This window comes from Mustela nivalis (assembly GCF_964662115.1).
Source record: "Mustela nivalis genome assembly, chromosome: 12".
Lineage (NCBI taxonomy): Eukaryota > Metazoa > Chordata > Mammalia > Carnivora > Mustelidae > Mustela > Mustela nivalis.
The window spans coordinates 27,356,873-27,373,529 of NC_139031.1; the positions used below are offsets into that span (position 1 = coordinate 27,356,873).

The 16,657-nt window shown below is 38.0% G+C and overlaps 1 protein-coding gene across 1 annotated transcript in view; it reads left to right on the forward strand.

The window, feature by feature from the left end:
* Nucleotides 1-15,051, forward strand: part of CADPS2 (calcium dependent secretion activator 2) — a 453,461-nt gene extending 438,410 nt beyond the window's left edge. Inside the window, exons 27-28 of the mRNA XM_082692417.1 lie at nt 8,398-8,502; nt 14,072-15,051. Of these exons, the coding sequence (XP_082548543.1) occupies nt 8,398-8,502; nt 14,072-14,242 (276 nt within the window). The 3' untranslated portion in view covers nt 14,243-15,051. The remainder of the gene's footprint in view (nt 1-8,397; nt 8,503-14,071) is intronic.
* Nucleotides 15,052-16,657: the final 1,606 nt, after the last annotated feature.

Below are 16,657 nucleotides of genomic sequence, written 5' to 3' on the forward strand. Positions count from 1 at the left end.
GAGAGCATGCTCATCAGTGAGGGGAAGAATGGGGAGGGGCAGAGGGAGAGGGAGGAGGCAGACTCCCTGCTGAGCACAGAGCCCCAGATCCTGGGACCCTGAGGTCATGATCTGAGCAGACACTGAGAGTCAGACACTCAACTGACTGAGCTACCCAGGTGCCCCCAGAACAGTATAAACTTTAATGACTTTGTGTAGTGGAGGTAAAGATAGGCTAGCTTAATAATATTATTTTCAGGACATTTTGGAATGACAGGAATTTTGGATGAATGAAATAGTAGCAGGAAAGAGCTTCTACAACTCCCAGATTACGGAATTTATCCTGTTCTGTAACTTACTCTGTTTTGTAACTGAACAGGATCTAACTCACCTAGAAATAGCTTGGTATTTATACATTTTTTGGTCAGTTTTTTTGTTGTTGTTTTTGCTTTTTACTGAACTTTTAAAAATTATTATTTTCATTAATGTATAATGTATTATTTGCCCTGGGGTACAGATCTATGAATCGTCAGGCTTACACACTTCCCAGCACTCACCATAGCATATACCCTCCCCAATGTCCATACCCAAATACCATCTCCCTACCACTCCCACCCCCCCCCAACCCTCAGTTTGTTTTGTGAGATTAAGAGTCTCTTATGGTTTGTCTCCCAGGTTTTTAAAAGTAATCTCTACTCCCAATGTAGGACTCAAACTCATGACTCTGAGATCAAGAAAGTCAGCTGTTCTACTGACTGAGCTGGCCAGGCACCCCTACATTTTTGTTTAAAAGAGAAAGTGTGGGAGCAGAAGTATTGAACTTCAAGAATAGGAAAGCTTTTTCAGCATTCAACAAACATACTAGGTACCTACTATCCTACTGTATGTCAATCCTCCTGTGTTATTAGCACTTTCTACATTTTCTTAACAGACATCAAAGCACTCATAAACTCTCCTTTGCAGACTTCCTGATAGAGGTAGAAAATGAAAACCAGGGGCGCCTGGGTGGCTCAGTGGGTTAAGCCGCTGCCTTCGGCTCAGGTCATGATCTCGGGGTCCTGGGATCGAGTCCCACATCGGGCTCTCTCTGCTCGGCAGGGAGCCTGCTTCTTCCTCTCTCTCTCTCTCTGCCTCTCTGCCCACTTGTGATTTCTCTCTGTCAAATAAATAAATAAAATCTTTAAAAAAAAAAAAAAAAAAGAAAAAGAAAATGAAAACCACCCTGAGTATGAGGTTATTGAACATGGAAAAAGAAAAACATGAATCAAATGCTCTTCGGTTCGATGTTTAAAAAAAAAAAAAATGATGAAAGTAGTATATATAGATTGAGCCCCCTTATGAATGAACCAAGGATTTCTTTCTCACCTTGCATTGTTTTGTTACAGTTGAAAAAAAAGAGCCCTTCCCAGTATTCCTAAGCATTAAAGTGTATAGCACTTTGAAGCATCTTAAGAATCAGGGGCACCTGGCTGGCTCAGGAACACGTTAGACTCTTGATCCTAGGGTCATGTGTTTGAGCCCCACACTTGGCTCAAGATTTTTTGAAAAAAATCTTAAGAATGGGATACGTGGGGATGGCATAATGCAAGGGCCATTTGGCTGGTTATCCTAACAGAGTACGATTCTTGAAAGAATTTATTTGCATTACATATTATTAGGTTTACAAATATCTTTGGTCTTTGGAAATGTAGATTGTTTTAACTTGCTAGCAAATGTGATAGACTTCTTTGAAACAATAAGCAATTTCCTGTTTACTTCACAGTCCTGTGTTTCAAGACTATCAGGAACCCCCAAGAATAGTGAATACAGATTTCTTGTTGTCTGCTGGAAGTAGGGAACTACCCTTAAAGAATCTTGATTTTATTGACAGAACAGACTGGTTTCTAGAAGGAAATGGAATAAACTTAGCAGTCATAAGTACAGACTCTAAAGTATGGATATAAGATATAAAATTATGTCTTATAAATAAGATATAAAATATAAATCCCACTTATACTTAGTGTATAAACCTGACTAACATGCTTTATCTAAACTCAGTTTTCCACCCATATAAGCTCAGTTTCCACATATGCAACATGGGAATAATAGCTATCTCATGAAGTCTGTTGTGAGAATAATTTTATTTTTAAATTTTATTTATGTATTTATTTGAGAGCGAGACAGAGCACAAGCAAGGGGAGAGGCAGAGAGCAGGCTCCCCACTGAGTGGGGAGCACCACTCAGGGGTCAATCCCAGAACCCCGGGATCACAACCTGAGCCAAAGGCAGACACTTAACCAACTGAGCCACCCAGCACCCCTAGTTGTTAAGAATTAAATGAAATTTTAACTGATGAACTTAAATTTCCCAGGGAAGACTTAGCAAGTATATCAGATGCCCTTGTAATCGGAATCCATAAAAATAATTACATGAAAACTGCACCTTACAGTTCATTAGGAATCTCATTCATTCCTCATGACATGTGATTGTTTCATTTTTACAATGTGTTTGTTCTTCATTAAAAAGCCAAAATGAGGGCACCTGGGTGGCTCAGTCAGTTAAGCATCTGCCTTTGGCTCCGGCCATGAACGCCAGGGTTCTGGGATCAAGTCCCATGTCAGGCTCCCTGCTCAGTAAGGAACCTGCTCCTCCTTCTCCTTCTGCCTGCCACTCCCCCTGCTTATGCTCTGTCTCTCTCTCTCTCTCTCTGACAAATAAATAAATAAATAAATATCTTTTTTTCAAAAGGCCAAAATGAATAAGCTTAAAACAGACAAAATAACAGGTGATAGAAAGTTCTGGAACTCTAGCTCCCCCCCCCCCCCCCGCAATAAAGCTGTATTTAAACACCATGAAAAAGGGAAAAGGTGTGATAGTTTGGCTTTTCCCTGCAGTTCATTCTTATAACAATCAAAGGCTGTATCGGTTCCAATCGTGCCATTTATTCTGATAATTAAACCTAATACCATAGGATTTCTGGAGAACATCAAAATCTTATTTAAAAGTTAGATTCACCTCATTTGTCCTGCATCTGACAGAAGAGAAAACTGAGAGAAGAAGCTTTGACAGGCTCAGTCAGTCAACTAGCCACATAAAAGGTGTTGGCCATTCTGCCCTCTCAGCTTCGATATTGATGTCCTTCTCCGGGGTATGGACAGTCAGCCCTTGGCTGCCATGTTCAGAGGCAGGTCTGTCCTTCCGGCATGAACCAGGCTCTGGGTCTAGCTGGGAATGTTGATAGGTATAGGTTGGGTTGAACACTTCCCATAATTCTCACCATAATACACTGGTTTCAGTTTTCCTGAAATGTAGCCCTTACTCCTATTCCAAGCCCACAAAAAAAGCACACTTAAAACTTTATAGATGCTTGCGTTTCGGGAGTCTGTTTTATGGAAACATATAACATCATTTCTGAGATACCTCATGAAGGGCCGGGGGTGGGGGGGGTAGTGATGTTGGTGTGACTGTTTCAAATTTACCATTAATATAAAATTTGCATTTTAGTGTTTGGAAATGGGAAGTGACTGGCCACAAGTTTAGCTATGTGGAATAGACATGCTGCCGACAAAAGGAACACACAATGTACAATGAAACATTTGCATTTACTTTTTAATATCCTGGTGAAACTGTAGGGCATTCATGTTTCTAAATATTTTGTCACTCTCCAAAGCTACAAAATGATCTTAAAGAATGCTTTTATCAAGTCAACCTTCAGCATTTCAAAATGTTACTTGTTCTTTAATACGATTCAACCTAGCATCTGAAAGGTAGTTTCCCAAGATGACCTTTTCCAGATGGCATTTCACTTCAACTTGGTTCTTCAATACTTCTAAAACAGACAGCTTCCCTTGAAATAAATGAAGAAATAGACTATGGAAATTGAGCCATTCCAGATCTTAGTGCACTAAAAAAAGTGTTGGATTGTTTTCTGTTTTTTTGTGTTTTTTGGTTTGTTTGTTTTTTTTTCTGTTGTTCACCTATTGAGTTAAGCATAGCTGGAGAAGAATGAAAATATATCAACTAGTTGTGCCAATTCATAATCAATAAAAAGCTAAACAGTTAAGCAGAAAATTTATCACAGATTTGTTCCTAGCAAAGCAGCTATTTCTGCCTTGCCATCATCATCAGAAGCCACATTCTGACAGAAATCATTTGCTTGAAGCAGCCGTGATATATAAACCCTATGTGGTCTCGTGATTCAGATTTAGGAATATCAGCCACAGAGGGTCTAAAGGCATTGTGCATTAGTCCGTATTGAGACCTCATTCCAGGTGGCCAGCAGCTGGACTTTTTAAAAACAAAATTTCCAAAATAAATGGGAAGCGCTTGTTTCCAGGCAGCGAGTCTTTTATTTAATTGAATCATCCTCAAAAACATCATAAATTAGGCAGAAAAGGGAGTTGTGCGTATTTAATATATTTGTTTTATATTTCCCCTAGTCAACGGAATAATGAAATTCCTTAACTACTTCTCTTTAACTTGCACGAAGAAAGCACGGTATGTTGCTAAATCTCTTTTCACCGGCACCGCGGAGAAACAACTTTAATCCTTGTTAGAAAATTGCCGAGTCTGGGACTGACAAAGAGCTCATGCTTGGTCCATTGTTAGTGCTCCCTGGCCCCAAGAGCAGAGCCCTTTACAGCTGCGTGGATCCCGCCCGGCTCAGCTGCACTATTTAGGAGAGGAGGTTTGTCAATTTCTATTGACAATGGAGAGAGTTTTTCAGGGCCTGTAGCAGTGCTCACACAGTCGGGGATCAATGCCAGCCATTCAGACTGCACCCTCTTTCATTGCTTTGGTTTGTTAATTCAAGACTAAAGGTCCACTGAGGGGGTTCAGGGTGTTTAAGAAAGCTGATGAACTGTTTAAGAAAGCTGATGAACTGCGAGCGTTTATAGCCCTGGTGTGGCAATTTCCATAGTCAGTGGCAACTCCTGGCACTGAGGGAGCTGTGTCCTTGTTGACCCTCTTGTTATTAAAAATGCACAAGTGCTACGCTTCTCAATATTTCAACACTCTTTCATTGTCAATACCACCTTCTGAGCCCTTCAGCTTGTTGCTTGCTCTAAAGATCTTCTTAGATTGGGTTTGAAAACTTCACCTTAAACACTAGATTAGACTGATGTTCTGTTTTCCGTGCTCCTGTTGATTTGTTGAACCTTCCCAGGGCTGGAAAGCAAGTAGCAGCTTGATGGGGAGACGGGCTGCTAATATGATTTACCAGTCTACAGTCATGCACAATAAGTGTGAATAAATACAGGGGTCTCACAGAGTCAACCCTAGCCTTTCCTTTTCTTTTATTTTTGCTTTAAAAGAAATATCTCAAGAAAATGAAGTGAGTAATGCATGCCCTTACAGGAGTTGAATGAACCACAAAAAGAAGAAAAAAATATATTTTTTTTTTTGTTAAAGTAGTAGGCTGCTGTCATGGATTGATGTGGAGGTGGGGGGAGTGTAGAATATACACTTACTGCTTTCTTCCTAAGTAGACCAAAGCAAAGAATGAAGCGGTAATGCCATACCCATGACTTCAGTGCAATCTGCAGTGCCCCTTCCTTGTCATTCCCCCGAAGGGAAAAAGTGAATGGTCAACCAGATTGTTTTATAAAGTTCACTTTTCCCGAAATGAAAGGACATTTGCTAACATTCAGACTTTCCTGCACATTTGCCCTTTTGAATGTTTCTTTTTTCTTTTCTTTTCTTTTTTTTTCTTTTTTTTTTTTTTCCCTCTCCTTTGTGTTGGGGAGGTTGCTTTTGCTTGGGTGGGTGAAAATGAAGCGGATCTACCTGTGAGTTTTGTGTTAAGATGAATGAAAAAAAAAATGGAACCTACCATATGCCAGCATCCAACAGAGGAACATATCAATTCCAGCACCAGAAATAGGAAAGTGCTGGAGATTTCTTTTCGGTGGTTTTGTTTGTTTGCTTATTTGTTTGCATGGAGTGTGTGTGGCTGTGTTTGTGTGTCTCTTTCACCATATACAAGAAAGAAACAGTCCTAGTGGGTTTTGTGCTGTTGTTAGTAACAACATAAACTCTGAGCTAAAGTGCTGCTTTCCTTTAATTACCTGATTTAGCTGAAAATCCTCAAAATGCTTTGCCTCGGAAACCAAGAAATATGCATTTTTACCTGAAAAGAATAATTTTTCTTATAGAACTTTCCTTATCGAGTAATTGGTTGCCTTTCAAACTAAGATGATGGTAAAGTAGCTGAAGTTTTTACTTCACAATGGTTCTCTTTTCTTCTCTGTTTTTATAGTTAACTTAAGATCATTTTATCCCCAGTTGATTTTTCTCTAAAATTACAATTTTGGCATTGTGTTGAAGACATGCTGTTAATAATAAATTTCTATGTTACATTAGATGTCCTTTTGATTATCACTTAATCAGAAGTATCATGTGTAATGGGAAAAGGAGTTAACTTTAAATTGTGTAAAGATTTTTTTAAAAACATAAAGGTGCCTATGGAGAAATTCTCAGAAAGTGTTTTCATTTCCCTCAAATTCATACAACTTACCATAAATATAGTAACTTTATAATCTAACAGACAGATTAACTAGTAAGGTATGCTAGACTTCATATATCATATTTTGCTCCCCAACAAAAAAAAATTATCTCTTACAGAAGGGTTATAATTTAAGAGTCATAACCATGATGACTGCATTTTAGCTTTCAAATTATCTGGAGACTGCTATAGGGTGAGAGTCTTAACTTAGTATCTCATATTTGCTATCACCAATACCCAAGAGTGTTTACCTATATTAAAATAGAACTTAAGAGGTTGAGACTATACATAATTTGAAATAGGGAAGTATAGGATTGAAATACCATTGGCAATTACTGTGTCATGACTTCATTAGCAATTTTTTTTTTAAGAATTTAAGGGTATATCTTATTTTTGTAAAACTTGTTTCTGATACTTTTATAATGTCCAGAAAATTAAGAAAACAACCTTTAGGAAAGAGCAAAATTAGGTACATGAATAACATTTTTTAAACAATCATAGCCTATCTCACATTTTGAAAATCTGGAATTTTCATTCATCCATGTGCTATCATAATGTTTAGCAAATCAGTTATCCCTTTTAATTAGCTTATCTCATTTTATCTATGTATGTTCAGTGTACTAACAAATTAATAGAAATAAGTCTTATGAAATGTGACACTGATTCATGTTTCATTTAGGCTTAAAATACCATTTCTTATACTAAATTTTATCAGAACAATGTTAGATACAAGTCCAGATAAATTTCATACTTATTCGTAGCAAATAAGATTTCTCTTAATGATTGAAATTACTATTTAATTATGGAAGAAAAATATTTTTTAAGATTTTTTTTTCCTGTATTTGTATACCTAAACAGACACGCATCCCATGTTCATGACCTCTAGTGTCACTATATTTCTGTATACAAAAGGGACTCAAAATCCCTTCTCTTTCCAAAAACTTTTGTCATTTCCTACGAGCTGAATGGACTTTGCTATTTCTCAAGGTTATCTGAATAAGGAGCATTATTATTTTTACAGTATCACCCAAACCTAGCTCTAGCATGGAGTGGCGAATCTCTTAAAATGCTACCACTAATGGTAGATGGCCCTTTTTAAAAAAAAAAAAAAGTCTTCTTTTACTATACTCCTAAACATTACCTAAGAGCAGGAAATTACATGAGAGAAGAATTTTTATTTTCCCCTCAAAAGAGTGGGAATAAAGAAGAAAAAATAGGAACCCTCCAAAAACACTAGCAAAATGAAACCAGTTCTTTCACGATTTAGTCAACCAACCTCTTCTTTTCGTTTCTGATAGACAGCAATTCCATCCTGGTAAAGTGCCTTCCTAAGATCCGAAATCTTTATTTTAGGTAGTTTTAAAACATCTTGGAAATACTCCGCAACCACTAGTAGGTAGGGGTGTGATTGCACATCCCTGGCTCCTAAGCGGTGGCAGGGCTTTCCGTCGCTTCTCTAGCCTGTTATTTCTGGGTACTGACTGCGTGTCATGGCATAACGCATCCACTCTTCGATTTTTACATAATATACAGGCTAATAAGAAATTTCCCTCCGAAAATAATTCACCTGCTTCGTCCTGCTGTTCGGGAGCCCATTCAACCCGTAACGTGTATTTAGTGCCCTTTGTTACCTACAGATTACAAAGCAGGCCACTAGGCTACAAGTGCGGGAACACGGTTTCCCATGAATATGTTCCGGCTGAAAGACTCATGTTAATTCATGTAGAGAACAGCCCAGGTCAACGTAGCAGATTTTCTAGCAAAACATACAATTCTGTTAACAGGAAATTATAGCATTATTGACTTCAAGTGCTGATCTGTGGTCATTCCAGAGTGTGTCATTACCCCCTCATTACCGAATCTGTTACATGAATACTGCAGAGGCTGTTTTTCTGTTTTGTTCTCCTCCCCTGTGCCCCCGTCCTTCTTTCCAGCAATGGTACAGCAGTTCCATGAAAGTCATTTGTGTCTGGTTGGCTGATAGATTAGACCTTCAGCTTCATATTTACCAACTGAAGACGCTCATCAAGATTGTGAAGGTAAACAAAATGTGTTTGGATGTGAATTGCCCACCAAGCTATGAAGGGTAATGGCTAGATATTGACATACAAAAAAAAAAAAAATGGTGTTTGATGTAACTGGGTGGATATAAGTACTTTAAAAACATCACTCTCGGCAATGACAGGCTACTCTTCACTTACATTTTCAGTTAGATTATTAAGTCAATGCTAATCGTTCTTTTCTTCCCTAATGAAATATATTTGGTCCAGTAATCACACTTTAAGATAATATACAGAAAGCCTCAGACACATTTACCTGATTATAGTAGGTCCACAGGAATTTGGTATTAATTTTCTTGATTATAGAAATACTTTCTCCTAATACATTTCCTTCATATTTATTAGGATCATATATCTATGAAGGCTTTTGAATGTTATTTACCCACAGCATAAGGAGAGTCATATCCTGACACGAAAGTCACACAGTCACTGCCTGACTTCCTTTGAAAGCACGCCCCATCTTACACGTAAGAGATGATCAGTTTGATCATCAGTTTGATCCCAGACAACCAACAGGTGTCACATCACTTAAGCAAGGTCATTTTGACATTTGCTCTTTGAAAGAAAACATTAACAGCTACAGTTAACAGCTAAATAACAGTTACAGTTATTTAGGAAGTAAGGACTTTAAAATCATATATTTATTTAACATGATTTTTCACACTTTGTAAATTCTAGTGGAAACACAGAATTTGCCACAAGTATAACTTTTTCTTAAAATTGAGGCAAATCCTACCTTATGCCTAAAAACATAACTCTAAGTTATTGAGAGTCAGCTGTTCTTTTAAAAAGATGACCTTCGGGGCGCCTGGGTGGCTCAGTGGATTAAAGCCTCTGTCTTCAGCTCAGGTCATGATCCCAGTGTCCTGGGGTCCTGGGATCAAGCCCCACATAGGGCTCTCTGCTCAGCAGGGAGCCTGCTTCCTCCTCTCTCTGCCTGCCTCTCTGCCTACTTGTAATCTCTGTCAAATAAATAAATAAAAAATCTAAAAAAAAAAAAAAAAAGATGACCTTCAAGGAAAAAAAAGATGACCTTCACATCCATTTTAGTGTCATTTATCGAATGGGATATATATACCATATGTATAGATCCAGATATGTATATATATGTGCCCATATATGTATATGTCTAATAGGCATATATATATATTTATATTTATGTGTGTGTATGTATGTATATCACACACACACACACACACTCAATGGTTCTTAATGTCATTCCTGACCTGCTGTTATCAGCATCACCTGGGAACTTGTCAGGCATGCAAATTTCCGGACCCCACCCCAGACCTACTGAATGAGAAACTAGCAATCTATATGTTAACAAGCCCACCAGATGATTCTGATGTTAGAGTAGGAGAAGAACTATTATTGCATTGCATCATTAAGTTTTATCCACGTTAAAATATTTTCCAGCATTCTCTAGGTTCCTACAGTTTAATTAGAATACAAGTTCTTCTGTGCCATAGCCACACAGGTTATCACAAATTAGAAAGAACCATAAATAGGAAAATTCTGTTCTAAAGTGAGAAATCGGCCAGTCCGCTGGAACATAAAACCAGACCCATCATGTCACGGTAATAGCAATCACGATTAGTCATAAATAACAAGTAAAATGATAGCCACCCACTCATTTTTAATACTACTAAACATACTGCATTTCATTGGATAGAATGTCTTTGGTCCAGAGCTGTTCTTACCAGGTGTTATTTATTTTACAAAGAAACTGAAAGCACACTATCATCCATTCATATTTGCCTTCATTTCTGCAGTGTTTCTTCCTTGTTTCTATAAATGTGGCTTGGAGAGCTTCCAAATGAAGTTTGTTTGTCATCAAAGAGAATCCGGGTTATCTGTGGTATACCTTCTATATATCTGTGTATGTTAAGGTTGCAGTCTGTACTGTGACTAATATTGGGATAAACTGCTTACCCTTACAATTAACCATATTTTTCAGAAAGGACCTAGTCAGCTCATTGACATTCGTTGATAGATTGTTAAGTTCTCTGTTTTCAGAATAAAAGTCTCCGTTGTTTACCAGCCCATCATCTGTTTCTTTCGAAGTTATTCCTTTTCTCATATCCATATTGTCATTACAATTAAAGATCAAGCAGCAATGAATATTTTAGCAGAATAAAATGGCAGTGTCATGAGCTATACGGTGACATTTCCATTGTACTCTAAGCCAATCAGCTTATCTTATTTTAACATAGTCTTCATTATGGGCTACTAGTAGTCAAGACTGATAAATATGAAAATAAGTTTCATGAGTATGTTTGAGTTTCCATGCTTTGTTTTTCACAAGCAGGTCTCCAGACTCAAAATGCTTTCTTTGCCTGATACACCTAATCAAATCATAGAGCTTTATTTAATAATTAAAAATTATTATTTTCACAGTGAAAGTCAGGATGAATTAATAATTTAATGTTTTAATTGTTCCTTTTCCTACCTTGAATGTAAACAGACTTTAACCAATTTCATATATAGATTTATAATTCTTCAGAACCTATATGGTTATTTATAATGTTCATTTCTCAGTGAATTTAAGAAGCTGTTAAAGAGCAATGTGTACAATGGTGAAGGTCCCTGCATAGGCTTTCCTCCCATCCACATCACCTAAAGTAAGCCAGCATGTTACCACACAGCAGGTCATCCCATGCGGGAGCCGGGCTGCACAACTCTGGCAATCTCGTCCTTACTACTCCGCAGGCATAGTCAATCTTCTGTGCCCACCGGAGACATCTGTGCCCACAGATGCCATCAAGCTGTCTGTGACAGCCAGTTTGGCCCCACAAAAACGCTTAGATAGTAATCAGTTCATTCATGTTGTTCACTAAGAAAAAACAAACTCCCCTAAGAGTTTCACAAAGACTTTAGGACTAAGAAATTATCCACAAGGTTTTAACATCAGAATGAGGCATTGAGGAAGGGAGAAAAATAGACTCCTCCAGAAATCAAAATGACTGATGGATTTGCGTTCTCCCTAGTGGCCATATGATGTTTAAAAGCAGTGAACATAAATCAGCTGCCTCTTTTTTTTTTTTTTAAGATTTTATTTATTTGACAGAGATCACAAGTAGGCAGAGAAGCAGGCAGAGAGAGGGGAGGAAGCAGGCTCCCCGCCGAGCAGAGATCCCAATGTGGGGCTTGATCCCAGAGTCCTGGGATCACGACCCACACCGAAGGCAGAGGCTTTAACCCACTGAGCCACCTAGGCACCCCAGCTGCCTCTTTTACTAAGAAAAAGAAGACAAGTGAGCAGCACCCTCATGGCAGGCCCTCGTCTTAAGTAGGACCTAGCAGACCTTCACTGGCAGCCACAGAGGATGTCCCAAAGTCAGTAACATTTTATGAATCCTAAAAAGAGAGGAGATAGCAGGGGTACCTGTCCTGCAGCTCCCCTAGCTGCTTATTGCCTGGTGATAAAATAAGGAAGTAGAGTCCTAACAACATGTCAATTAGAAAGCTTTCAGGACTGTAAATCCACAATACAAATACATCCTCACCAACATACTGACGATTAAGCTAAGTAAGAAAGTCAGTTCTAATAATAAAGTAGGACTCACAAACTCAGGGTATGATTATCAGCGGAACAATCATACTTCGTGTCCAATGCGTTATCTGTACGTGAATATTTTGTGGGCTAGTTATATTTTTAATCAAACTATTAAACAGTTACAGCCTTGCACACAAATCTGTGGTAATAATACCATGTGTATCAGTTACCAGATTTTCGGGACAAAACTTGCCCTGCAGAGCTATTTCGATGGGTTTTGATGCAAATTACGTAAGTTTTGGTATAAAAGAGTACCACCTTAGTCATAATAAGCTTAGAAAGAGAATATGAGGGTGGTGGGTGTAGGTGTCTTAAAATGTAAGTAAAAAATAGTTCTGATCATTTAAGAAAAAAAAAAACGATCTCTGAATCAAATTGTTATTTGCGGTTAAGATACTGCATCTGATACTGTGTATAACATTTCTCACAGTTCAGTTTATTTTTGGTGAACTGTGGGGATGAACTTTTCAAATATAAATTTAATTTATAACAAGTGATTATCCAAATGAAAAAAAAAATTGTTATTCACCTTCTGTACTGCTTTTGGCATATCACCTCTGAAACCTGGAATGATACTGGGAGCATGAGTCAGAGTAAAGAAGACAGGAAGATATGTGAAATGCCAGGGGTTCCACGTCCTTTCTATGGTTTTACCCCTTCCCCCAAGTCTGTTAGTAAGCCAGGTGTGTATATCAAGGTGATTAAGATGCCATTCATCAGCAGCCTTTCCTACCTCCTACAAATAAGTACCTAAAATTCAACCATGTGAATATTAAAAGTTTCCTTCCATAGATGAGGGAAACCAAGCATCTCTTAATGTTAATTTTCTGCCACTGGAGTTAGAGTATGGGGCCAGGAAGTACAACATTTCTTCTTATTTGACTTTCTTCATCTATGAAGTATAAAGCAAACAGAAAAAAAAAAAAAAAAAAGTGCCCACTAGAAATCATTTAGAACAAAACAACGGCACAAGATACTGGTACTTGAGGGCCCATCCATTGACCTCTAAATGTAACCTAGGACAGGAAACAAGATTTTGAAAGATAGCATTAAAAACAGCCTTAGAAGTGCATCCATACAATGGATATCTTCTTTTAAAAAATCAATAATAAGATACCAGTCTTGTTTGCCAAAGAAAAGTCATATCCGAGGAAGATTGACCTTAAGGGGATGAGTGAAATAAGGGAAGATTTATAGGTTATGTATCTTCTGTGCCACAGAGCCCAGCATTCCGTTGTTCTTGTCACTGTTCTTAGGGATCACTACACAAACACTAATGTGTTCATCCTGTTTTTGACATATAATACATCAAATTATATACTTTTCACAGAAAATACAAATACATGTTTTATTAGCCCATCTATGGAAGCTCTGTGCCAGAATCTGACACTTCACATTCCAAGGGAATTTCAAAAGGAAAGGGCAGAATTCATACAGACTTTTAGGTGTACACACATTTTTACCCATGGTACATATAATAAATGTTATAATTCAGAAATACTGAAAGTGCACATTTCTTTTACCAATAATAGGAGTGACTCTCTCCATCCACATCTCCTTCCAAAAAGCTAATGCATTTTATAAAATATATTTTTTTGGTATTAAAGGAACTGAAAAACCAAGAATTCCTTTCTATTAAAAATGTACATTAGTGCATATCATTTCACCTTTGTTCCAAGTCATCCAAATAGTAAAGTCTGTGCAACCAGGAATATTTGGGAGGAAAGCTCATTTGTCATCTGTCACAACATTTTGATCTATTCAGAGTGATCCTAGCTTGAAAAATAGTATCCAAAGTCTCATTTCATTTTCTCCCCAGAAATACACCAACAAGCTGATTGACATGGGCAGCTAGGATTGGGATCCATTAGTGATTTGTCCAAGATCATTTCTGAAATGCCAACCGAGGATATATGCATACAGACATCCATTATTGACATCCACACATACAACCCCTAAGTTCTCTAAGCAGATTCTCTCTTTTTCCTCCAGAAAACGTACAGGGACTTCCGACTGCAGGGTGTGTTGGAAGGCACACTGAACAGTAAGACCTACGATACTCTGCACAGGCGGTTAACAGTGGAGGAGGCTACAGCCTCTGTCTCGGAAGGAGGAGGACTTCAGGGCATCACCATGAAAGACAGTGATGAAGAAGAAGGCTGATAACCCTGGCACTTAGGAGGAAGGCAGATGTTGACCCCGTTTATTTTGTACCCTGTCTTTGTAATTACATTGTCTGGACCAAATAAAAATGCTTGTATTTCGCTCCACTTTGCAAGGAGTCAACCAGGAAACAGTGAAAGGGGAAAATGCCAAGGTTTTTTTTTTTGGTTTTGGTTTTTAGGACCAGCCTCTCCAGTGCAGCTGGACCTAAAATGAGCTTTGGCTTTGTTTGTGATTGGAACATGATTTTGGGGGGTTTTTTTTTAGACGCTTTGACTTTTTCTTCTGTGATTCCGTCAAAGTAATGTCCTCTGTGTGTAATGAGATCTGCATTTCTCAGAGTATGATATTGTGAGAAGAAACCACTCCTGATCACTGTGTCAGCTCTCTTGTACCCTTGTTAAAATGGTGTGTATTTAATAGTTTATCATTTATGTGTCAGGGTTTGTTGTTTTTTTTCATAGTTAATTTGCCATTGTTGTAATGTGTGTAAGAACTTTAACCTTGGTTCTTAGTACTCTGAATTCATCTGCAGGCTTAAAGGACTGCCAAACCAAATATAGACGAGATCCTCCGTCAGCTTGTGTCCCGTTCTATTCTGAACATACCTTTCAAGTTTAGGGAAAAAAAAATCCCAAGGCGTAAGGTAATTAAGTGTGCTGCCATCAACATACCGCATTCTCCTACTTCTCAATGTAACAGCTTGCAGGCAATAAAAATGTATTTGGTCAAACCACCTCTGTATTTATTAGACTTATATAAATTAAATGCAGTAAAAAATATTTGCAGTATTACAAACATCCCAACAATTTGGCTCTGTGTTTTTCCTTTTTGTTTTGTTTTGTTTACAATCAGATGAGTAAAAGATACTAACACTGCTTTGCACCTAATCGGCACGCACACTTCTGAAAAGAATAATTACAAAAGCATAGTTCCATAGCAAAAGTAATGTTGACTACGTACTCATATATTACTAACATTAGCAATTTGTGTTAACTAATAATACTAGGAGTACTAGTGATTTAACTAGCAGTTGACGTATTAGTTATTTCTCCCCCCCCCCACAGTATTTTCTTGCTATAATTTTGAAAGTAGATTACACTGTATAATTTCTCTATGAATTTTAATTCTTGTATTTTTTCCCTAAAATATCCTGGCATGTTGTGCTACTCCGTTCATTCATAGTAATTTTTAAATGAGGTAAGTTAATGCAGAATAACTAGAGGTATCCCTGAATTTGTGTAAACTCTAGTTCGGGAATTTTGGAAGTGAAACAACTTCTTAGACCTCCAAATTCATTCTCTGACAGTGTTGTAAATGATGCCTCAGGAGCTGGACTTGTCCACAAAAATCCATTTGATTAGTTATTATATGATACTGGTTTGGGCGCAAATCTAGGTCCTAGGGGTAAGACCCCCTATGACACAAGATAAACATGAAAGGAGATTTCTTCACCTTTCCTGGATTAGAGACTAAGTCTCCCAACTCAGTATTGTGGGAAGGCAGTTTGCCCTGAAATGCTCTCTTTTCCTCTCTCTGCCCTCACATCCAATAGCACCCTGTCTTCGGGATGCCAGATGTCCAGTCCTGCTACCCTAAACTCAGCGGTACCCTCCCCATGATTGCTGCTGCACAGCTCAAGCGGTTGTAGACTCTGAAATTACCCACCCTTGTTTTCCCTAAATGTCTGTGTCTTTGATATAGTTCATCTCTGAGTAATTGGCCCATGTTGTCCTGAACTATGAATGATGAATTACTGATGGCCCCCCTTAGCCATATATAGAGATACTCAAGGAAATACCTAGCTAATCCAATTCAGATATGCAGGGGAAAGTACTTGGGGTCAGCAGGGTCTTGCTGCTGATCTGAGCTATTTCAACTGCCTACTGGCCCTCCTAGCTGGTCAACCTTCTGTAGTTTCTCTCCAGATTTGAACATTCTCTGCTCCTTCCCTTCTGTGCCCAGGAGATATCTAAAAGCCCCATTCCCCAGTCCAATGTCCAGTGGCTTCCACAGAGAGGACAGCAACAAAGGCAGATAGTGGAGATGCTCACAGGTATATGACGACTGTGGAGCAGCCTTTGAGCCACAGAAAGGTGTATGAAGAGAAATTTATAAAGTAACTGAAAAAGAATAAAAAGTCATTTTTGGGATTTTGCCCAGGAATTCTCTTCAACATAACTGCAAATTGCTTGAAATGACTTAATAATTGTTCATTGGTCTGTGTAACTGTTAGGGTGAATACCCAAGCATCTGTCTATTAAATGAAGCCAAGTGTTATTTTTCAAGTATTCGTTCATTAAAAGGGATTTAATTGAAAGCCTAACAAATCTTACAATTTTTTTAAAAAATGAAAATCATTTTTAACTCAAAAGAAATAGCTCTACCCTCCTAAATGGTAGAGAAAAAAGCTCT